General features: G+C 49.4%; 1 protein-coding gene across 1 annotated transcript; it reads right to left on the reverse strand.

Annotated features, from left to right (window-relative positions):
• Positions 1-14015: 14015 nt before the first annotated feature.
• On the reverse strand, positions 14016-22810 carry GINS3 (GINS complex subunit 3). Its single transcript, XM_074968458.1, has 3 exons — positions 22513-22810; positions 21105-21338; positions 14016-19016 (listed from the first exon to the last, which is right to left on the reverse strand). The coding sequence occupies exons 1-3, from the start codon at positions 22783-22785 to the stop codon at positions 18786-18788; spliced, it is 738 nt and encodes a 245-aa protein (XP_074824559.1). The 5' UTR covers positions 22786-22810; the 3' UTR covers positions 14016-18785.
• Positions 22811-24225: the final 1415 nt, after the last annotated feature.

Genomic DNA, 24225 nt, shown 5'->3' on the forward strand with positions numbered 1-24225 from the left:
TCCAGGACTGTGTTCCGGGGGCGGAGAATGCCAGAAACAGCCAAACCCCCCCAGGCCAAGCGCTCCAAACTTGTGCAGGGACTTTCCAGGCCTGGTTCTCGGGAATCGGCCTCTGAGGGTTGCGCTTAGGACAGTGCAATGGTTCCGAAAAGAGAGACAGCCATCGAAAGCGTGAGGGGGGTGGGACAAAGAGCCACCCCCCTCTTGATTCAGCCCCACCCACTCAGGCTGTAATCTTGTGTATTAAGCAGGATCAGTCCTGCTCCAGAACTGTGGGAAACCTCAACATCAAACCTGGGAAGCAGTGTTAACAATTCAATAGGGGGCGCTCTTCCCCCCTGCCCCCCCATCCCTTGCAGAGTCAGTACTGGAAAGAAGCCCCAGCATGGTGCTAAAGGGGCACAGTGCTGCTGGCAGGGCTGTCTTGCCGATGAGATACCCCTCATGGGCCTTAAAGATCTGTTCAAGAGCAGGGGTAAGTGCTCTGGGATCTTGGCCAAACTTCAGCTCTGCCTCCTTAAATTTCCCAAAGCGGTTTTGGTGCAAAAAGATGTTCTTCTTTGCCCCTCCTGAAAGCTGTTGCTAGAGTAAAACAGGTGCTACACCCCAGAGGTGGCTGCATTTCAGTGGTTGGTGACTGATCCCCACAGACCCAGCGTGTAAGGCAATTGGGGATCCTTCACGGTGAGTGGCCTGACACACCTGCCCACACAGTCGGTTGCTTTGCTTCTCATAGCAAAGCCTCAGCCTCGTGTTTTTATATATGTTTAAGGTTTAAAGAGCAGGTTCGGGACTATCTAGAAAAGCGGGATGAGCACAAGTCCACGGAGCCGCATGCGCTGCATCCGAGGATGCTGAGGGCGTTGGTGGATGTGATTGCAGAGCCATTGCCCACTATCTTTGAAAACTCGTGGCGATCGGGCGAGGTCCCGGACTATTGGAAAAAGGCAAATATAGTGCCCACCTTTAAAAAAGGGAAGAAAGAGAATCCAGAGAACTACTGTCTCACCTCAGTCCCAGAAAAAATCATGGAGCAGGTCCTCCAGGAATCCCTTTTGAAGCACCTGGAGGAAAGGAAGGTGATCAGGAACAGTCAACAGAGATTCCCCAAGGGCAAGTCATGCCTGACCAACCTGATTGCCTTCTATGATGAGATAACTGGCTCTGTGGATGAGGGGAAAGCAGTGAACATGATATACCTTGACTTTAGCAAAGCTTTTGACATGGTCTTCCACAGTATTCTTGCCAGCAAGTTAAAGAAGTATGGGCTGGATGAATGGACTATAAGGTGGATAGAAAGTCGGCTAGATTGTCGGGCTCAACGGCTAGTGATCAACAGCTCAATGTCTAGTTGGCAGCCGGTACCAAGCGGAGTGCCCCAAGGGTCGGTCCTGAGGCCAGTTTTGTTCAACATCTTCATTAATGATCTGGATGATGGGATGGATTGCACCCTCAGCAAGTTCACAGATTACACTAACCTGGGGGGAGAGGTAGATACGCTGGAGGTTAGGGATAGGGTCTAGAGTGACCTAAACAAATTGGAGGATTGGGCCAAAAGAAATCTGATGAGGTTCAACAAGGACAAGTGCAGAGTCCTGCACTTAGGAAGGAAGAATCCCATGCACAGCTACAGGCTGGGGACCGACTGGCTAAGTGGCAGTTTTGCAGAAAAGGACCTGGGGATTATAGTGGATGAGAAGCTGGATATGAGTCAGCAGTGTGCCCTTGTTGCCAGGAAGGCTAATGGCATATTGGGCTGCATTAGTAGGAGCATTGCCAGCAGTTCGAGGGAAGTGATTATTCCCCTCTATTTGGCACTGGTGAGGCCACATCTGGAGTATTGCGTCCAGTTTTAGGCCCCCCACTACAGAAAGGATGTGGACAAATTGGAGAGAGACCAGCGGAGCGCAATGAAAATTATTAGGGGGCTGGGGCACATCACTTATGAGGAGAAGCTGAGGGAACTGGGGTTATTTAGTCTGCAGAAGAGAAGAGTGAGGGGGGATTTGATAGCAGCCTTCAACTACCTGAAGGGGGGTTCCAAAGAGGATGGAGCTTGGCTGTTCTCAGTGGTGGCAGATGACAGGACAAGGAGCAATGGTCTCAAGTTGCCGTGGGGGAGGTCTAAGTTGGATATTAGGAAAAACTATTTCACTAGGAGTGTGGTGAAGCACTGGAATGGGTTACCTAGGGAGGTGGTGGAATCTCCATCCTTAGAGGTTTTTAAGGCCCGGCTTGACAAAGCCCTGGCTGGGATGATTTAGTTGGGGATTGGTCCTGCTTTGAGCAGGGGGTTGGACTAGATGACCTCCTGAGGTCTCTTCCAACTTCGATCTTCTATGATTCTAAGTGAAGGCCGCAGCGCAGAGGGCTGAGTCAGCTCATCTTAAGGCAATGCTCTGCTCACGGTCAGAAGGCTCCTCCTTCCAGAAGTGCAGCCGAAGCTGGGCAGATGGCCGAACAGCTGGAGGGGCAGCTGCAGGAGCCTAGGAAAGCAGACTTTGTAGTGTACATCCCATGACAATCAGCAAACCCGAGAGAGGTTGAGTTCCCTGCCTCTGCTTCTGGCCAAGAAGCCATCACATCACATCCCATCCCATCACACATGTGGGGTTATTTTTTATATATGCAGCTAACTGCGGATGCAAATCCAGCCATGGCGAGGGCCCAGGACCTTGCAATTCAGAGGCTTAACCTTCTAAATAGTCAGATGGGTGCCTGTCGTTCATTGCAGGTGCAAAACAAGTATGTGGGCACACGATCTGCAAGGGCAAATTGCACCCAAGGAAAGGGAGGCTGTCCTGTAAAAAAATATATGCACTGGCCAGCTCTGAAGCTGAGAGGATTTAGTCCCCCCCCCGCCCATATCCCTGCGTACTTCTGTGCCATGTTGACCTCCGTGGGTCTGAGCACACCTAGGTGTGCCTAACACCCATTTTCTCTTGGCTTCTCCTCTCTGTGCCTCACCTTCCCCAGCTCTCATCACGGAGGCCTTCTCTGCTCTGCCTGCTCACTTGCAGTTCCAGTGCACACGGCAGGAGTGTGCCCCCCCCCCACGGGTTTTTTTTCTAGCACTGCACCATAGCATGCCAGGCAGACTGAGCAGATTGCTGGGCAGTGACTCCAAAGGATGGTTTAAAGGAGCAGAATGGGTGGACTCCAAAGGGAGACCTCTTTAGCAGGAGGGTGGGATGGGTGAGGGGGCTGTCAGCCCAGAGGGTGAGCCCGCCAGGAGGGGCCTGTCCAGCAGCAGAGGCATTAAGCTACAGCTTCCAAACCACGCAGCTTCCCTCCTGTCCCAGAGTGTGGCCTGTTTCCAGCACAGTCCCAGATTAGAGGCTGCCAGGGCTGAGCCCGGGCCTGCTGCTCTCCGAGCCCTGCTGGAACGGGAGGCTTGTGGGCCGGCTCTGACCTTCACTTTGCACCCGATCACGCGCACCAGGTCAATAACGAGGCGGGCGATAACAAAATGAACTGTCACAGCCAATTAACACGCTGGGCTTAATCGGCTTGTGGACGGTTAGGGGCCAGCTCTCAGGCGAGGGAGTTACAGGTCTGGGAGCATCCCTCCCCACCCCCCGTCCCTCTTGCTCTCCTGGGGAAGCTACGGTCAGTGTCACACAATGCGATCGAGGCTGGGGGGGCTCTGGGTCAGCAAGGTCATGCCCCCCAGGAGAGCTCTGCTGCAGAGCGGGAGGCAGGCAGACCAGGGCTATGGAAGTCTGAAAGCAGCCTGGAAGCTATTCTTTGCTCAGCTAGAGGAGCAGGGTGGATCTCATGACTTGTGTATTAGTGAGGTTCTTTGCCAGGCACTACCATAGGACACCCACCCGCATCTCCTATGGAGGCACACACACCCCCTTCTAGATCACACCTCCCAACGTTCATGGCTTCCTCTTGATCCAAGTTAAAGGCTGCTAGGCTCAAGCTGTAGCATCGGGGGCAGGAATCTGCCGTGGCCACAAGCGTCAGGACCAACTCTAGTCCAGAAGTTCTGTCTGTGCAGCCACATCCTCTGTCCCTGGTAAACCCCCAAAGGATCATTGACCTAAGCACCCAGTTGTTGGAGGTCGAAATGATTTGCAGCCCCAGGCTCCTGCTGGATCCCTTCCCATGCAGGAAGGCGCCACAAGCCACTGGCTACATCGTCTACAGCAGGCCAAGAGACTGCAACTCCTCTCTCTGGGTTCTCATGGCCGGCTCTCCAGCGCAAGCCTCCACATGATCAACGACGTTTCTGCCCTCTCCAGGCTGGACCCACGCAATGCACGCTGCTCACAGCCGCCTGTGGAGTGCAGCCGGTGCAGAATATAGCTCCAGGCCCAGAGTGGCCCGAGGCAAGGGGAGCACCTAACGCCTGCCCGCTGGTCTCCTCGCTGGCTTTCTGATCGTTTACAGGGGGAGCACAAGGGGCTAATAATCTCAGATTCCCTGCCTGACCTGCTTTTGTGGGTGCTGTTATCACACCATTCTCAAGAGGGGGCTGTGGTGCGAGTCAGTCTTGCATTGCCAGACACTGCTGGTCTCTCTAGGAGATGCTACCCAAGAGGAAGGCCCCATGTTCCAGGACCCCCAGTCTTCTAGGCACTGATCACTCTGCTAAGAGGAGGTTCCCCAGTGTAACCTACCTAGGTATTTATTCAGCTCCTCTCACTATAGTGCCAGGATTCCTTCTCCCTTCACGCAGAGGGAGATTCAGCATCAGGCCTCCGGAAAGCCTGTCTGCAGGCTTGTTCGTTTGTTTACTAGGCTGCAAATCCCTTATATTGTCCCAGTGCAGCTGATTTCTGAGCTGCCTCCCAAATGAGATGATTGCCGTTTACTGTGCTCAACAGCATCAGTTGGGCTTGTCTCCATCTCCTGCCACCGGAGGTTGCTGTGCAGAGACGCTCCTGCCCATGTGCAGAGTAACAGACACTCTCTGCTCACAGCCTGCAGAGGGCACGAAACAACGGTCACAGTGCAGCAAAAATCCACCCATCCTGCGTCATCACCCGCATTCCAGACGGTAAAGGCAGACGGGGCCAGCCAAAGGCATCCGATCCATTCTGTATGGCAGCGATCAGCTATTCTGGTGAAAAAAACCAACGGGTTCAACAGATTTGCTCAAAGCCTGGTGAGATCAGAGCTCTCCCAGGCAGATGGCTCCCAAGAAATTAGCTCCCTGCTTGTTTTTATGATAGAAGCAATTGTAAATGAGATCGTCTTTCTTTGCCCCTGTATTGGATGTAGTTCCCAATGCGCGATTTAAAGCAGTCGCCTCTATGTCATCCAGAGGTATCACTGCACTTCTTTTGCGCTGCTGATTCAGGCAAAGCCCCTGGGCCTACGCAGACTCGTTTGCAATAGATGTGTGACCCCAGATTTATGGGTAGCCCTAGCCACCCGCAGCGAGGCAATTGCTTCCTAGAAACGTCGTTTGGTCACTAAATGCCGTCAGTACAGTCGGTGCTGTATAAACAGAGATGGAGACATGGGCCAGATTCTGAGCTCCAAGGCATTGGTGTAAACCTGGAGAGACCCCTCCAGTCGATGGAGTTACACTGATGTAACAGAGGTCAGAATCTAGCCCATGATCTCTGTCCTGAGGAGTACATGAGCCAAGTTCTATCCTTGGAGGCAAGTGTTGGAGTCACAGTGCTGTTAATGGGAGCAGTGCCTGTGTATCTGAGGCTATGATTTAGCACTGAATAAGTACCAAAAATGCAGGCGAGACCTTCAGAAACCTGATCAGAGACCAAGGCAGGATTCATCCACACAGGTGTAAATCTGGAGCAACTCCACTGGAATTACTCCAGATTGACACCAATGTAAGAGTGACCACATAGTGGTCTTGCTTGGAGTGGTACAGTTTGGACCTGATTCTGATCTCCATTCCTCCAGCATACACCTGATTTGCACTGGTCTGAGATGAGAAGCTGGCCCTTGGCTTGCTTTTATCCTCTAGTGGTTTTTCCTTTGAAAGCCTTTGCGGAGGAGGGCTCAGGAATGGATGCCGTCACTCCACTGATTTATGGAGTGTAGCCTGGCCTCAGAATCAATGATTGAACAGTCATTAAAAACCTCCCTTTTCTATATGGCTGAGGAAGGCTGGGAGCATACATGTCATTAATTCTGAACAGGGCCCCTGCCTTATTTCCCTTTGCTGGTTCCTGACCACTGGGAGTTTAATTCACAACCTACAGTAATGTGAATTACACATATGATCGGATTACACCTCCCGCAGTAATAAATGCCCATTCAGAATTTACATTCGGGGTCACAGTGGACAGTTCCACTGCCTGGGCCATGTAGAACGGAACAGGATAAGGTGCTGCACGATACTGGATGGGCCACAGCATGGGCCAATGGAGACAGCACTGGGCTGGGAGTCAGGAGAGCTGGATTGTATTCCTTGCTCGCCACTGACACACTACGTCACCTTGGCCATATCACTCAATGTTGCCAATTCCCCAAAGCCATGCAACTGACCCCCAAATCAGGAGAGTTTAGCAGGAGAATTATGTGGTGGGTTTTGGCCTGTCTTCTGTTTGAATGCCCCCTGCCTCCTCAGCGTTTGCATGTGTCCATTACCACGGCCCTTCTCCCAGCGGTATAGCATAAGGGGCTTTGGGGCCCGGCTGCAGGAGAGCAGCACCCTTGTAGGCTGGCTGCATGTTTCAAGCAGCAGGAAAGAGGAGGCCCCCAGAGCTGCTGCGGGTTATTTCATTCCAGTGATTTTAGGTAAAGAGTCTGTTAAAGACAGATACACTCATTTAAATTCATTTTAACCCAAGCTGTAACCTGCCGCTTATCACATGAGCCAAGTACCCATGACGTGCTGGATATAACATCAATTGTGAAAGCTCTAGCACCCAGATGGACGGCCTGGAACAGATACAGGTGCCTCTGCTAGCCAAGAAAGGCATTCATGGCTCTAATGATGGCGGATACTGAAGTCCTTACTCAGCACCAGGAAGCTCCATGACATTTGACTTGTGCGGTTTCCTCTACATTTTTCCTTCAGAAGCGAGGCCGCCCCTGGCCGACTCGCCCTCCAGCTGGGCATGACAGCCACAAAGGAGATCCCACCATCCTTCTGAGGGAGGGAGGGAAGAAGGGGATCATTATTAATCCTGGTCTACATCTAGGGAAACTGAGGCACAGAACAATTAAGTAATTAGTCCAAGATCATCCAGCAAGTAAGTGGCAGCAGCAGGGTCAAAACAGAGCTACTACCAGAAGCATCTGGCACTGGCCACGGTGAGAGACAGGATACTGGGCTCGAGGGCCCTTAGGTCTTGACCCAGTGTGGCCATTCTTATGCGTTCCTGGCCTTGTATCCCATCTTTAAACCATTAGACTGTGGGCCAAATCCTCAGCTGGTGTAAACTTGTCATAACTCCATCAACCCCACTGATGCTACAATGATTTACAGCCGCCAAGGAACTGGCTTTGGGTTTGTTTTTCCATGGTAATTTTGCAAAGTCCTTTTGCAATTTCTTGGTGTGACCCTGGGGCAGGGCTTTATTTGATCAGTTCAGCTCTGGTATTTGATTTTTTTTTCTCTTGTTCTTGTAATTCTCCATATGCTTCTACCGCAACCAGGGAACAAGCCCAGAGCCCTCCTGTGGCTAGCAGAACATCTGTCTGCTTTTATGGGCCTCACAAGCTGAGAGCTCAGATCCTATGGGGGTTGGCTTTTTATTAACACTTCTATTTGCTTTTTTACATTGATGCTTTTATTACAATGTCACAGCAGAATTGTAATAGCAAAGTCATGGTCCAAGAGGGGATTTTCATTACAAGCCTGTTTTCAGGCACTTTTCTGGGGGGAGTGGGGGAGGTAGATTACCTTTAGGTTGAAATTTCTCACGTTCATTCTTAGGCCAAATGGTGATTTTTCTGGCAGAGATTTAATATAGGAAGCCTCTTCTCTTCTGATCCCAGGATGAACCAGAAGAGGCTATAAAGCATTTCTCTGGGGTTGTTTTTTTGTTTGGCTGGGATAATTCCATTTTTAATGCCTAGGACTCCGTGAGGAGATGGACTCTGAAGCATGAGGGGAACGAGGATTTAGAAGTAATGTTCTGCTTGAATCTTGTTTATTGCCCAGCGCACACACACGAGACAGCATCAGGCACTACAGAAATACCTGCAAGAGAAATACCTGGGCCCTACAGGCCTGATCCGATTGGGATCCGGGAAGTGGGCGGGCGAAGCCCATCCACTGCTAAAGGATCCCCCCCGCCAGCCTAAGAGGGGGATCCACAAGACCTGGACACCAAATAAATCCGGGGGACAACTAATGAAATAACAGGGACAGGAGTGCGGTCAAAGGGTCAAACGAAGGGAACCGGCTGGGGACACCGAGCAGAGAAACCCAGACAGCGCCCATTGCTCCTCAAAGGCACCAAGGGAGTCAGTGGACGCCGCCCAGAGGAACTCTGCCCGGATACGTGAATGGACGGAGGATCGGAAATAGGCCCCACAGTCACAGGAGACTCCATCGGCCAACCTCCTCACTCTGGTTTTATAGATGGCTGTTTTAGCTAGGGCCAGGAGGAGGTTGACCAGGAGATCCTGTGACTTTGTGGGGCCGCGGATAAGGAGTGCATAAATAAGAGGGTGAGGGGAAAAGTGCAACCAAAAGCATAATAAAATATTGGTGAGGAGCCGGAATAGAGGCTGCATCCTGGTACGCTCCAGATATGTGTGTGCCAGGGTTTCCCTCACGCCGCAAAAGGGGCAGGTGTCTGGGATAGAGGTGAACCGCACCAAGAACACGCCCGTGCTCACGGCTCCGTGAAGGAGCCGCCAACTGATATCCCCGGTGGGCCTCGGGACCAAGGTGGAATATAGGCTGGACCACCGGGGCTCCTCACCCTCCAAAGGTGGCAGGAGGTCCCGCCATTTTGTATCGGGGCGGGACACAAGGGTGAGGGCGTGAAGGGTGTGGAGCACGAGCGTGTATGGATGTTTCCTTGGCACGGTCTGGAAGCAGACCGGCTGCAGCTCGTGCAGCCGGCTCACGGTGAAGGGGTGGGGGGGGTCGGTTGGGTCTACGGGGCAGGGGCCCACCGTACAGGCCTGATCCTGGGAGGTGCTTTACGCCCTCTGCTTCCAGTTGCAGTCTGGCAGGATTTGGCCTGTTTTCAAGAGGGCTCAGCTCCCACTGAGAGCAAGGGACGTCCACACGCCGCCCCCAATGCTGAGAGCATTGGTTGCGGTTTGGTGCTGAACGGTTTTTTTGTTTTAATCCAGCCAGACATTTTCCTGAGGCACCAAGGCACAGAGCTCAGCAAGGGGACCCTCCCAAGCGCCATAACATTTTAGGAGGAGTCTCACCATGCCCAAAATTCTGCCCAGACAGGGCAACAAACTCATGCTGGTCGTGCCCAAAGACTGGTGCTTGCGGCTCTCAGCCCTGGCATGGAATCTGCTTCCACCTCCCTGCAGGGCTAACTACGAAACATGACTTCAATTTTTTTCCAGGCACGGGGGAGCAGCAGGGGGAAGAGCTGAAGCTACAAGAATTCACAGAGGCTAATGCAAGGTGAAAGACCACAGGGTGTCCTGCCAATCCAGATAGAAAGATTTCTGAGGCTGCTGGCCCTGCTTGGCAGGCCGCCGTTAGAAAGAACTCTTCAAAAATAGAAGTGTGCTAATCTCAGGAACCTGCTGGAATTGTCAATGACATTAATGAAGTGTTTTAAAAGCGGAGCGAGCGCCTTGGCTTCTTGGGTTGTGCCATTCCTTGTAATTTTCCACAACAATCTAAGGGACGCCCAGGGCACAGCTCTCTGGAATGGAGTTCTGCTCTACAAGGGAATAGCAAAGACTAACGTCAGGCGCGCTCTTCGCCTGTGCAGGAAGCATGGCCCACAGCACTGCGCCCTGGAAATGGGAGGGGGAGGAGGGAAAGTGAGTGCGCTATATGGGGGTGGGAGTGGCAGAGTAGCCTAGCAGATAGGGAGACCTGTGTTTTCAAGAGACCTGGTCTGCTGGGTGACCGTAGGCAACTCATGTCCCTCCCTGTGCCTCTGTTTCCCCATCTGTACAGCAGGGTTAAAGATACTGGCCTTTGTACAAGAACTAGTTATTACTAATCCAAAAATGTCCCTTTCTCCTCCTCTTAGCACTGGATGAAATAAAGCCAGGCACGAGGTGCTGACCTATTGGATGGAGGGGGAACATATTCATAACCAAACTACTGGTGGAATTGCTGTTCTCCTGCTCTCAGACAGATGGATATTTATGCAGCTGTTTTAAAGCAGTTAGAGAATGGGACAGGGAGTCAGGACGCCTGGGTTCCATTCCTTGACTCATTGTGACATCTACCGGACCTCCAGGTAACTCATAGTTACTCATGATTTGATGGGGCTCGTTTTATGCCAAAGTGGATGCACGATCTGTTAACACAAGCAAGGCTGTTATTAACAGGACACAGATAAGGAATAGTCTTTACCATTGTTTTACTTTAACGGTTGTCCTCTCTGTTGTTTGTAGCTCAGAGCACAGCTTCATTCTCGCCAGTTTGGTCCTTTTCTATTTGGCAAACGGATATATTTTCTCGTCCCTGATGGAGCTTGAAATTAACGTTTTGGTTTTTGTTCGCAGCTGTCAGGGCGCAGGTTGGGTCCCATTTGATATTTGTTCTATCCTGTTACAGTGTCTACAAGTTCAAAGAGACATTCTCAAGTAATTTAGGCTCCAACTTTGACCTCAGCTGTTGGAGAATAGCACCTGGATTCGTACTAGCCCAGATTAAAAAAAAAGTTAAGGTAGGATTCATACAAAAACAGCGTCTTCTGCTCAGTGCTCCCTCTGCTGACTCTGACAAGGCGATTCACAAACAGCACAAAGAAGGTGAGTGCACAGACGGGGTCATTTCAAACTCCTCTCGGAACTAGTGGGGAAAATTCAGTAATTAACCGATAAATGTGTATGATTCCGCAAGCAAGAGGTTAATACACACACTGCCATAAAAAGAAGGGCGACTGTAAGTCCCTTACGTTGGCAGCAGACAATACAGCTTGAGCTCCTGACATGATTGGTCTAAATCAGGGGTGGCCAACCTGGGGCTCCGGAGCCACATGGGGCTCTTCAGAAGTTAATATGCGGCTCCTTGTCCAGGCACCGACTCCGGGGCTGGAGCTACAGGCGCCAACTTTCCAGTGTGCTGGGGGCTCCTCACTGCTCAACCTCTGGCTCTGCCACAGACCCTGCCCCCGCTCAACCCCTTCCCCTCCCCCTCCCCTGAGCCTGCAGTGCCCTCACTCCTCCCCCCTACCCTCCCAGAGCCTCCTGCATGCCACAAAACAGCTGTTCAGGAGGCTGGGGAGGGAGCGGGAGGCACTGATCACAGGGGTGGGTGGGAGACGCTGGGAGCACCGTCAGGGAGCTGATGGGGGGCTGCTGACATATTACTGTGGCTCTTTGACAATGTACATTGGTAAATTCTGGCTCCCTCTCAGGCTCCGGTTGGCCACTCCAATCTAAATGACTGGCTGAGATCACAATGGCTTGGTCATAGTAGTCGGACATCACCAAGCCTTCCTCCCTCTTCCAATGAAACTGAATCTGTGGATCATCAGCAAGGGATCTGAGCATTTCCGGGGCCAGATTTAACTGTGGGGGAAGGTGTTGGGCCATAATGTACATGTCAAAATCTAACCCAGCCCCAGCGGGTCTGTCCTCTCTCCAGGCATGTGAGTAACTGCTGGTAATGGGAATCGGGGATGGATGTGCATGGAGAGGTGATTAAGATGCCTATGGTACATCTACACTTCAGCTGGGAGCCAGCCTCCCAGCCTGGGTCGACAGACTCATGCTAGCTTGGCTCGAGCTAGCACACTCAAAATAGCCACGTGAACATGGTGGCTCAGGGTACAGCTTGGGCTCTCAAGCACACCTGAGCTCCTAGGCTTGAGAGGCCAAGGTGCAGCCCAAGCTGCAGCACTCACACAGCTATTTTTAACGTGCTAGGTCAAGGCGCTTGCTTCCAGCCTTCAGTGCCAACATACCCCTAAGGTCCTGTTGCTGCGAGGAAACAGAACACATGGCCTTGGAGCAAAAGTCTGTGGCTTCTTACAGATTCCCCAAGAGTCAATGGGCTTGGAGTAAGAATCACAGTTCATTCTGCAGGGATCTACACCCAGCTCCATTCCCCAACTGAAAGCTCTGCTGTGAGGGCAATCTTCAAAGACTCTTCCCCCAGGAGGTATTTCCATGGGAAGCCTGTGTTATGATGAACAATAATGATCTGCCCTAGGTAAAAGCCCAGGCTGTCCTCCAGGTTGAATTTGCAGCGTGTAAAAAAGGTGAAAATGGCTGAGAACTGGACAAGTAACAGACTGCGAATCCCAGTGATGAGTCAGCCTGGTGATACTCTAAACAAAAAGCTCTCAGCCATGCTTGTAGCTGTTCCCATCTCTTCACCCTGTTTCAACAGACACGCTAGGCATCAAAGTGACACCCAGAGTGACAATCCTGGAATCTTATTATATAGGTTACTGTAGCACACAGGAGCCCTAATCCCAGACCAATACCCCCTTGTGTTATTTTAGTGCCTTTAGAAACGGACTCTGCCCACCACAGGTTTAAATCATGTTGCCCGTTCACAGGGAAGCATGGAAAGCCACATCAAAACCATCACAGAGATCCCTTTCTAAGGCTAGTCTTGGAAAAAGAAACCATTGGTCACGCTGGATGCTAGTGTGGGCCAGACTCCCCAAATACTCACCACCCCTTCCATCCCTGCAGTAGTTCCAGCAGTGTGTGCAATCTGTGATGTTATTATCGGTTTCATACAAAATCTCACCAAAGACGACTAGCAATATTAAGTGCTTAGGACTCCGCTTGCTCCAGCAGAAGTACTGCCACTCGGGGAAAACCACCCGTAAAGAGAAGAAAATGCAAGTTCAGCCCTGCTCCTCTGGCCACTTTGCAGCAGTGACAAGGTGCTGTTTAGGTAGGATAGAAGGGCGGAGGGTGTAAGAAAGCCGGCCCTCATGGTGATCAGGTGGGTCACGCCCCTAGAAGAGTTCAACAGTTAAGTGTGTTACTGGGCTGATCAAAGAACCCAGAATGATTTCTAACTAGGGGTAACTTTTACATACTCTGTCGAGCCCTGCCTACGTGAGGCGCTGGAGTTTGGCAGAGACAGGGGCCTTTCCCTATTGTAAACACAGAGGTACAGATTTATTGCAACAAATTAATACTTTTTACTTATGTTTATAAAATATTGCAGGCACTCAAACGTAAGTTAAACCTCACAAGATGCCTGACCCCTTTAGGTTGCTATTATCCTCATTTTACCAAGGGACAAAACGGGCAATGCCTAAATACCTTTAAATATCCAGGCCTATGTGACTTGTCCATTGTCACAAAAGGAGACTGTGGTGGGGCTAAGAACAGAACCCAGATCTCCTGACTCCCCGTGCAGTGCTTTAACCACTACACAATGCATCCTCTGAGCAGATGTGGCTGGGGGCACTTTATATCTAGAAAAGGTTTACCGAGTGCCATCGTTGGATTGGCTCAGACCTGGATTGCGCCAGATCAAGTTGCATTGTGCCAGTGGCTCAAATAGAATTTTGAGTATAGCACCTCTGACACATCACCGCTTAAAAAAAAACCAAACAATCAAAGGAAGGTGCTTTCTGCAGGTACCCACAGTTGTGAGGCTACCAGCCGCCCTTAGCATGAGGGAGCTTCATCTGTGCCTGCCATGGGTCAGTTCCCCAACTCCACTGGCCATGGGCAACACAAACCATCCCCTCTAGGCCTATGCCAGCCCGGCTACCTCTCTACAGGTTAGCGGCAGGAACACTCCAACCCTGAGAGTCTCCCTAGAGTTTCCAGCCAACGATCCACTGGCCATTTGCAGTATTCACAGATTTGTTGCTTCCAAAGAAGCAGTACATGCCAACTCAACAGTTCCACTTCAGATCACTACTCTGCTTGACACACAAACACTTACAGTAAAAACAAAAGTTTATTGAACAAAGTGTAGAAATTCACATGATAGCAAGCAGAAGTACTAAAAACATATGGTTACATATAAAATAAAATCATAACATGTTCTGGAACCTAGACACTTCCATGTCTTAGAGAGCAATGCTCACCCAAAGTCCTTGCACCGTTTTATAGCCAGGTTTGGCTGCGATCTTCCATTCATGAGACTAGTCACACCATTAGCTTGCCTCTTTGGTAAAAGATCTAGGGTGTTGGTTTGCACCCATAGATACATCAGAATTATTGACTGTCCTTATTCATAAACCAGATGCCCCTCTGTTGGCTGTTTTTTCTTGTAGATTTCACAATCTCAATCAGCATTTGACTTAGTCTGTAAATCAGCATCCATTGTGAAGCACACAATAACCAGACAACTGTCCGGCGAGACGCCCTGCCTAAAAAGAACCTGTCCACGGCATGTCATCTCCTGGTTCCCTGCCTTAACTTTAAGATTTTAAGAACACAATTTCCAGTATGGATAAGTAACTCCTTAAATATTATCCGTGCAAACATTTTGAAATGATTATGGAGACCTGTCGGCTACTGCCTCTCAGTAGAGACTTTACATGTCACCCTTTGGTGAACTAATATGCCTATATCTGACCCAGGGGATCCCTGTGCAACCCTATACATCCTTTGTGCTCTCTGCTGGTTGGCATCAAGAAGTCCCTGGGTCACACCTCACTCCTCAAATTGATGCCATAGGGCTCAGCCACTGGCTAACCTGTAGGCGTCGGCTCAGAACCTTGCCAGGACAGTGGTGGGATTTTCAAATGACCTACGAGCACAAGCCTCATTGATTTGCGCTCCAAACTCACTTTGGTGCTTTCAAAAATCCCGCCCTAAAATGCCTTCCTGTTAAATAGATGCCTTCAGGCCAAACAATGTGCTAAAAGGTCTGGGCCACTTTCTGCTTTATCTTTTCCTGGTTGCTATTTCTTGATCTAGCTTGACCTCTCTGTTATGGAGATTGATGTCCAATACTGAAATCAGAATGACTACACCTACTACTTCTAGTCTGGCAGGGGTTTTCAATACCTTCTCTCTGCCAACAAAAAATAACCCTAGCCCAGAGGACAGACAGACATTGATTAGAGCACAAAGATGCCGGCGAAGAAGCTGCAACAGAAGTAAAAAAGGAGGAAAGAACTGGGATGGGGTGGTTTTGCATGTTGGTTGAAAAGCTATTTATATTTAATTGGGCATCATGCCTCAGTGGCTGCCTCTGCTGTAAGGAAAAGTACCTGAGAAGCAATAAATAAAAAGTTTAAAGAGAATCTAAGTGCAAACGTGGAGTTTTCCAACTCATTACTTCTGCCAGTATTCTAGAGAGACCTTCCACTCTGCTGGTTTGTTAAATATGTGCTCCTTAACTTTGTTAGTCAAATGCCGGGGATTGTTTCTGTTTTACAAGTATGCAAATCCAAACTCTTCTCGCTTTAGTTCGCTGCTGTGTGATTACGAAGTACAGTTTGTGTTTATCAGAATTACACAGTAGGCTTAGCCAGATACCTTACCAGGCTTCTCAATGGCATCTGGTCTCTGGAACAGCCCTGAAGTATTTCTCGATAGAATAAGGCATACAAGATAACAAGAAAATCAATAGCACATAAAATCTGCAAACTGCTGGCTGCAATTTCAGAGGACACTGTCAGTTTAAATATCATGTTTCAGAGTAGCAGCCGTGTTAGTCTGTATTCGCAGAAAGAAAAGGAGGACTTGTGGCACCTTAGAGACTAACCAATTTATTTGACCATGAGCTTTCGTGAGCTACAGCTCGCTTCATCTCATGCATCCGAGGAAGTGAGCTGTAGCTCACGAAAGCTCATGCTCAAATAAACTGGTTAGTCTCTAAGGTGCCACAAGTACTCCTTTTCTTTTTTTAAATATCATGTTTTCTTTTAAAAAGTCCTATCATGTGTTTACTAACACCACCTGAAAGTATCAAAGGAACATTTGTCTATGGGGAAAAAAACAAAAACAAAAAACCCCACCACATCTATGTGAACATTTTGTACCGACTACTGTCACAAGTATACCTAAGATTACTGAAAGCGGTTAGAGAAAAAACCCCTCTATTTTTTAATTTGTTCATTTTGTGCATTTGACAGCATTTTGTGCAGAGTCATTTCAATGTCTTTGCTGCTTGAGAGAAAACATTTTTTTTAAAAAACATGCCACGAAAATTGGTAAAAGAATTTAGGGAGAGCGTGTTGTTTGGCAAACAGACTAGATTTCAAGTCAATGCTGCCCCCTTTAAAACTGGGTTTTTAAAACCTAAATTACTTTTAATTACATATGCTGATTGTCCAAGTTGAGTGAAGTCAAAACAGAAACCAATGAAAACAGATTGCGCCCATTTTGCTCTTATTTGGGAGTGCCCGCATTCTAGGGGTTAGAGCACTGAATAGGAGTCAGGACAGAGATTCCATTTCTGGCTCTGCCATCTTGTTGCTGTTTGACCTTTGGTGTGTCTCATACATCTGTGCCTCAGTTTACCCCTCTGGGAACTGAGGATAATACTTCCCTTCCTCACAGTGGGATCGTGAGAATTCATTAGTTAATATTTGGAAAGTGTTTGAACATAAGCACTATATACAGTGAATGCTGTACAGTATTATAATCTTCAGTCAATTTCACTTTCTGGTTCTTGAGTATTACCACAATGCTTCAATGTTTGGGCTGCACATGCTGCAAGAGAATGGTTACATCCAAAACATCAAATAGTTTCCCCGGAATTAAAAAAAAAAAAAAAATCCAAAATCTAAGCATAAATACTGACACATTTCTGTCACTTGGGTTTTATAATTTTTTTTTTTTTTTTAAAACAGAATTAAAGGTTGGAGCCTTCTATCAACCTAGCAGTGTCTCTAATCTGACTCGTGGCAACTGCTAGGATTGTCTCAGTGGAGCTAGGAGTCAAATGGAAGAGGTTGCTACGCCAGCGGAAGTGTATAAATGTAATACTCCTGTGTTTGGGAGCTGTGTGAAGAACACGGTGGGTTCTTGCAGCAAGACTTTGGCTATTCAGAAACCTTAGCCACAGGGTTAGCATTTGTCTCCTGGCTAGGACTGATTCTCAGCAGCAAGGCAATTACAGAGACACACACTGTGTGAAGAACTTATTCCATGTGAAACACTCATTTATGCAGCACAGAAATCCCCAAATAGAAAATATACAAACTCCAGGCTAAAATTAGTTTCTTATAAAAAATGCATCATTTTCACAGCATGCTGTCGGTTAGCACAGTGGCATTTAATAATGTGCATGCTTGAACTCCCTCTTCATATTCCACTAGCTGCTACTTAGTCTCCTGCAGTGGGACAGGTTGCCCTGTGCACTTCAGAGACCGTGGCAAGTGGAAGACGCTGCCGTATCCAGCACTCAGTATCCCTTCTGACTGACTGCAGAGGCAGAGATTTCACTCCTGAGGCCCAAAGAACGGCCACTTGCCCATTGTGGGGGATCCCTTAGCCAACAATTACATTAAACAACCAAGTATTTGTGGAGAAGAACAAGTGGCCCACACAAAATTTTGCTCTCCATGGGCCTGATCCCAAGAGACGCTGAAAGTCTGATTAACATCCACAGCTACTAATCAAGTCAACAGTCACTGTGAATGCTCAGCACCTCTCAGGATAAGGCCCCTCATTAGTTACTTTTTAAAGGGCTTCCTCCCAAGGAAGGCTAAGAAACACCCAGATAGTTTCTAATGACTTGTCCCAAGAATACCAATTCCAATGGTCCCAGGAGTAACTTTCTAGAGAGGGAACCATGTGTTTCTGGGTGTTCTGCCCTCCAACGTGACTCACAAGCAAAGCTACATTTTGAGGACATCTCCATAGAGCAACCCTTGTGCTGTTTAATGAGTTCTAATTCTATTCGCTCCCAATGGTAAGAATGGCATTTCCAGAGAGGAAATAACAATAGTTCAGAAGGAAACAAACAACTCATTAGCTCTGCCCCTTCACCATTAGCCAAAACTAGAAATCAGGATAACTTCTTCCATGAACTGGTGTCCATATCACAAAAACCACCATGCATTCCCACCTGCTGCCCAGAGGTGGGCTTTGCAGGTATGAGGCATAGTAGTGGCGGTGGGAGGTGGAGGCAGGGTGCATAAAGTTTGCAGCAACACTTCAACTGCTGTGTGGACAAACAGAAGGCAGTCTCTACTGTACAATGACAAGCATTAAGATCACATACGAAACTAAAGCAGCAAAAGAATCAGCTAAAAGCAGATGCTTACCCCTAACAAAGACATTTGTACTGGTGCATTAAGACATAGCACGAGAGAAGGGGGTAACACAATGCAGTCTATACCACTCTTCCCTTCATGTTACGGGGATGTCCTGTGGAATCATGAAGCTGGAAACAGCTGTTCATGTCAACACACTGGGGTATGCGTGGGGAAGGTGGGATTTGAGGTGGGGGTGAAAGAGTTGAAACTACAATTCCAGATCTACTTAGATGATAAATACAGTAAATATTAAATGATCCTCTTCCAGAAGAGCCTTTTATATCCACTCAGCTACGAAGCCCAAAACTATTACCATAAATCCATGGGAGAAGGATGTGTGTGCTGTAAAACAATTTTGTGATGTATTCTTGTTATACTCATCCTTTAGTCTAAAATGTTCTTTGTTCTAATCTGAAGATGCTGCGCAGAAGAACTTCACTTAAACTGGGAGGAGAGTCTGTCCCTTTCCAAGATTGGCTGGTCTCTCTTCTCTCTGATACAGAGTACCTCAGTATCCCCTGTAGCAGTTTTGCGTCCTTCATGCCGTCAACCATCCATATCCGTGAATTTTCTCTTCCTGTAATTTTGCACCAGGCTGGAAGCTGTGATCTGAGAAGCCTGCCCCTTCTCCCAGCACTGAAAGTCATTCAGCCCTTTCTGACCAGCTCGAAACAATGCTCGTTCCAGTTCATCCAGCCGTGCCACCAGTGCAGAGGTGTCCTCATTGTAGGCATTCTGGGAGGAGTCCATGATGCGACGGAAACGGCCAATAAATGTCTAAGGGAGAAAAGCAGAATTACCAAAGGCTAAGGGAGATTCTTCTTGAACTCAGGTGCTAGAGGCCCTTGCTTAGGAGCTGAAAGATCCAGGGTTCTAGTCCCTATGCTGTCTGTATCTATGCAGTCAAGGATTTGTTCTGGGCTAGCACCTGACTGTTGGTAGTGAACTCGATGTACTCAAGGATAAGCTTTACCTAACTGGGGTGGATGGAGGAGTATACAAAATCCTGGCTGGAAAATGTGTGTATCACTGGGTGGAATTAGATTGGTCAAGTGTGATTGTTGCCTTCTAGTTGCTGACCGAGCGGGGCTACTGAAACATAATACAACTATAATTCCACCTCCATTCAAGTGGGAGAAGTCATTGGTTTTGGAGCACGGGGCCTTGCTCGGCTGCAGGCCATTAATCTGTAGTCATGCATTTGTTACAATGCTGCTTAATGACAGGTTTCAGAGTAACAGCCGTGTTAGTCTGTATTCGCAAAAAGAAAAGGAGTACTTGTGGCACCTTAGAAACTAACCAACTCACGAAAGCTTATGCTCAAATAAATTGGTTAGTCTCTAAGGTGCCACAAGTCCTCCTTTTCTTTTTGCGAATGCTGCTTAATGTTTTTCTTCTCAAAACTGAGCCAAATGAGACTCCCCTTTTTAAAGGCATTATTACTACTCCTGATTGCATTCACCAAACACAAACCTCCCTCTGCCCCCAAAGCACTTGGGATGCTGCTCAAACACTTTCACATTCAGTACAACTCAAAAACATACAATACATAAACAATATACTTAAAAAGCTAAACAAAGAGGGGATCATTTAAAAGATTTTTTTTCCCTACCACTACGGGTAAAAACATATATATAATAAGGTACAAAGAAAGACAAAGGGCTAAACTCTTGATAATCTTTGGAAATTGGGTTTAAGATTCCTTGGGAAACTATGCTTTTAGAAGCACCAGTCACAAAATATGACTGGGTTTTATTTATTATTTCTAGTATACACATTTATTTGGCATCTAAAACTTTGGTATTTGGGTGCTCTACAAGCACCAAATGAAGACTTTCAAGCTCTCAGTGAGGTCTCTGTACTTTAGTCACACATTTCTTTGAACGTTAGTTTATTTATGCCATGATATATAAAACACAACTCATTAACAAGGAGGAGGGTCACTGTGGTGGGGCAGATCCTCACTCCAGTCAGGAAGGGGTTAAAGAGCTCTTCTAGGCACAATCAGCACCCAGCCCAGCACACCCGAAGCCTGTCAAGCCTGGAGATGAGTAGGTCCTTACAGGGGAGTATCCCTGCTCAGGGCAATGTGGCACTCAGAGGAAAGCGGAGCTCCCGGGGCTCACAGTGCAGGGGCTGCTTATGAACCTCTGCCGACTTGACCGGTAAAGGGACCATCTTTACTTTATTTTCTTTCTATTACAGTCTCAGGCACTCAGCCTGAGTCCCTCAGACACGCAGCCAGTTAAGACCCTAGACCCCCTCCACCCTCTTCACAGAGACTATTTAACTTTTGCCTTGCAGAGAACAATGGGGTGAGCCTGTACTGCAGGATTATTTTGTTTGCCTTTTTTGTTTTGGATGCTGTTATACCAAGAAGTGAGGGGGGGGGGGGGAGAAGCAGCATCCCTCAGATATACAACCAGAGGACTAAACCCTGCACTCTGAACCAGCAAAATCGCAACACGTACAGCCAGAGAAGATGTCTGGGACCATAGAGGTGCCCACTGTCACCCCAACGGGATGCCCCAGAGGTACAATCTCTGACAGATGCTTTGCATTTTCTGTTACTAAGAAGTGATGCATCAAAGTGGTTCCTCTTCTAGAAGTCATCATGTTCCTTGTACAAAACTCACAGGACCAAATTCGGCTCCTGGATGCATACATGTGAATCTTACTGAATTTTCTGGGATCTGATTATGCACATCTGAGGTCAGAGGGCCCGATCTTGCAGTCCTTACTCAAGCTAGAATCATGTTTTTACATGTTGTTTACAGCAAAGTTGCAGGAAATATGGAGGAGGCAGCAGCAAAGAAAAAGGAAACCAAAGCTAACAAAGGAACTAGACTTGGTTCAAATACTTGCCTGCAGTATAGTCTGAGCTATCTCTGGATTCTCTGGATTGTCAAAATTCTGGAGCTGGGAGCCAAAGCCATAGTAGAATGGCCCCATTTTATGCAGGTCAACAACATTGGCATCAGCACTGAACACTGTCCGCCAGCCTTCCTTGTAAATCTTGGGCAGTTCCACTGAAAGTATCCTCCGTTTGTTGTCATACAACCCTTTTGCTAGCCACAATGGTATTTCCACCTTTGAACCCTGCATGCAAACAACAGAAAACCCCCCACCCCCCAAAAATATAGGTAAATGAACTCCGATCATGATAACAAATAAACATGAGACTCGGATGAATACTGAAGATCCACAAGAGAGTGATTTTATTTCAGTCTACAATAGTAGAAACTAATGTAAATCATAGACTTTTGGTTGTCACTGGCAATATCCGTAGGCATGAAATTTTTGTGAGAACGGGTGCCAAAGTATGAGGCACAGAAAGACAGCTGCATGTGTAAGATGTATTTATAAATAAAAAACAATATTGCAGTGTAAGGAAAGTTACAAGCAGAGTCCCCCTGATCCTGCAGACACTTTCATTTATGTGCAACTTTGCTTATGTGATCTCCCCCCCATAGGATTCTTCCGGGAAGTAATTTTACACACAGAATTTATTTGCAGGGCACGGTCCCCAGACAATAACTAGAATTTAAACTAAACAGCTAACCAACAGTAACTACATTGTCTACCAAAAATTCTCACCTCAATACAATATTTAATGGGTATAACACTTTCAGGCCCTTAAAAAAATACCCTAGCCACAGTCATTGCTTTACTGAATGCACTCTACAGGCTGAGGGCATGCTACAGTAAGAATTTTCTGATATTGGTTTGAAGAGATATTACCCTTTAATTTCACTAAATATCCCACCGATCTCAGATTAGAATCTGGGGTGGGGGAAAAATGTGCCCACCCAGAGCAGTTTGCAGCCCCCCCGCAATCTTTAATGCAAAAATGCATAGAGCCTACCGGGATGTATTGCACCCAGGCCAAAGCTACACGTGACAGAGGGTGAAATCACAGAAGATCAGGGTTGGGAGGGAGCTCAGGAGGTGCCTAATCCCCCCCCCCGCTCCCCCCGCTCAAAGCAGGGCCCATCCCCAACTCAATCACCCCAGCCAGGGCTTTCTCAAGCCGGGCCTTAAAACCCGCTCCACGCAGAGAGCTCCACGCGGCCGCAACGGCACCGAAGCACGCGAGCAACCCCGCACCCCACCACTCTGAGGCTGGAGACTGCATTTCCCAGCATGCCCCGCTCCAGGCTCACGCCCTAGCCCCGCGGGCAGACACAGAGCACAGCTCCCGGCCCGCCCGCCGGCATGTCACGTGGCCGGGCCCGGGGGCTGCCGGGAGCTGTAGTCCCCGGCGGCGGGTTACCTCCGGGATGCCGTCGCTCTGGCCGGCCCCCGCGCCCTTGCCCAGCACGGCGGCCAGGCGGGGCAGGGCAGCCTCCACGCGGCCCGGTAGCTTCTCCTGGGACATCAGGATGTCTTCCAGCGACAGGAAATTCTCCTCGGGCCCCAGCCCGGGCCCCACTGGGAAATAGGCCTCGGACATGGCGGGGCGGCGGCGCGCTCCGACCCCGCGGCTCCCGCTCAGCCGCGGCCAGGCAGAAACAGCCGCTGGGCCAGCGGACCGGACAACGCGCATGCGTCCCTTTCTCCCCACCCCGGAAGCCCCGCAGCAGCGCCAGGCGAGAGCAATCGAGGGGAGCGAGTGTGCGCGCGCGCGCGCGCACGTGCCGCCCGTCGCACGCGGCCGATCGCCACGATGGGTGCCTGGGCAGCTGGGAGTTGCGAGGCCAACGGTGTTGCGCCCCGGCCCCGCCCGGCGTGGGGGGAAGCGCTGCTCCCCGACCCCGCCTGATGTGGGGGGGGGGTCTCCTCCCCCGCGAGCGCGGCACGCCCTGCCCGGTGGATCGTTGCGGGCGGCGCGAGCGGGCGGGGGCGCGCGCTGCCTCATGACTCGAGCGGGGCCGGCCGGTAACCGACAGTGCCGCGGCGTCGAAGCGCGGGGCCGGGGGCCAACGGGAGGCGGAGCATGTGAGGGTGAGGCCCCCCTGCTGTCAGGAGGGGGCTCGGAGGGGGGAGCGCACCTCGGACGGGGGCGACCCCCGGTACTCAGCGATGTGCCTGGGGGGGCCCCCCCCGGTACTCAGCGGTGTGCCTGGGGGGGGGCCCCCCGGTACTCAGCGGTGTGCTGCAAAGACACCACGTGTAACAACTTTAATCCTAAACCACACGGGCCCTCTGCTCCCCACCCCCTGATCACCAGCTCTGCCCCTCCCATGCCCCCAACCTGGGCCTGGGGACACCAGCCACCCTCCGGGGATACCAGACCCCTGGCTCCTCCCAGTGCCCCCATCCCTTCCCCCTGCCCCCCCGCCCGGTGCAGACAGGCAGTTTGCATTCGGGTTGAATCCAGCCTTGATCCGAGACAGGTTGAGTCGTGATGTCATGAAATGCCCTCATGAGACAACGCCACCCCCTGGCAGTGACGTAATAACATTGCCCTGGCGGGAGATCGTGTTCAGTCTAACCGCCAATAGCCCTGCACGCAGGACCACCCCGGTGAAGTCAGGACAGTCACATAAAAGCCTGGCCTCTTGGGAACCTCTCGCTCCGCTACGAAGTTGTGAAGAAGGGACCCAAGAATTACATGTTGCACCGAAGAGTTCATCGTGGCATACAGAGATGTAGGAAGACAGTCCCTGCCCCAAAGAAGTTACAGTTTGTTTAGATTTTTAAAATCTAGGGAGAAATTCTGGCAAAATTCTCATTGACTTTAAAGGGGCCAGATTTTCATCCCTAGGGAATTTAAATAAAAACTAAAAACATATGATTCAGAAGATTTAAGCTGCTCTGTCTAATTTGGTGGCAGGCCTGTTCAGTGGAGCTGGTTGGCACAAGAACATACCTCCATCCCATAAACTGTACTGGCTTCCGTGACGCAAGTTATTTTTAGTTTAACATAAAGCCCTCTGGCCTAGAATCTCAAAGGTATGGAGACATGTCACTTCCATGGGAGTGTGGCGCCTAAATACCTTTGAGGATCTAGGCCTATGTGATTTGGCATTTGTCTGGTTTAGAG

The sequence above is a fragment of the Natator depressus genome, chromosome 12 (genome assembly GCF_965152275.1).
Source record: "Natator depressus isolate rNatDep1 chromosome 12, rNatDep2.hap1, whole genome shotgun sequence".
Lineage (NCBI taxonomy): Eukaryota > Metazoa > Chordata > Testudines > Cheloniidae > Natator > Natator depressus.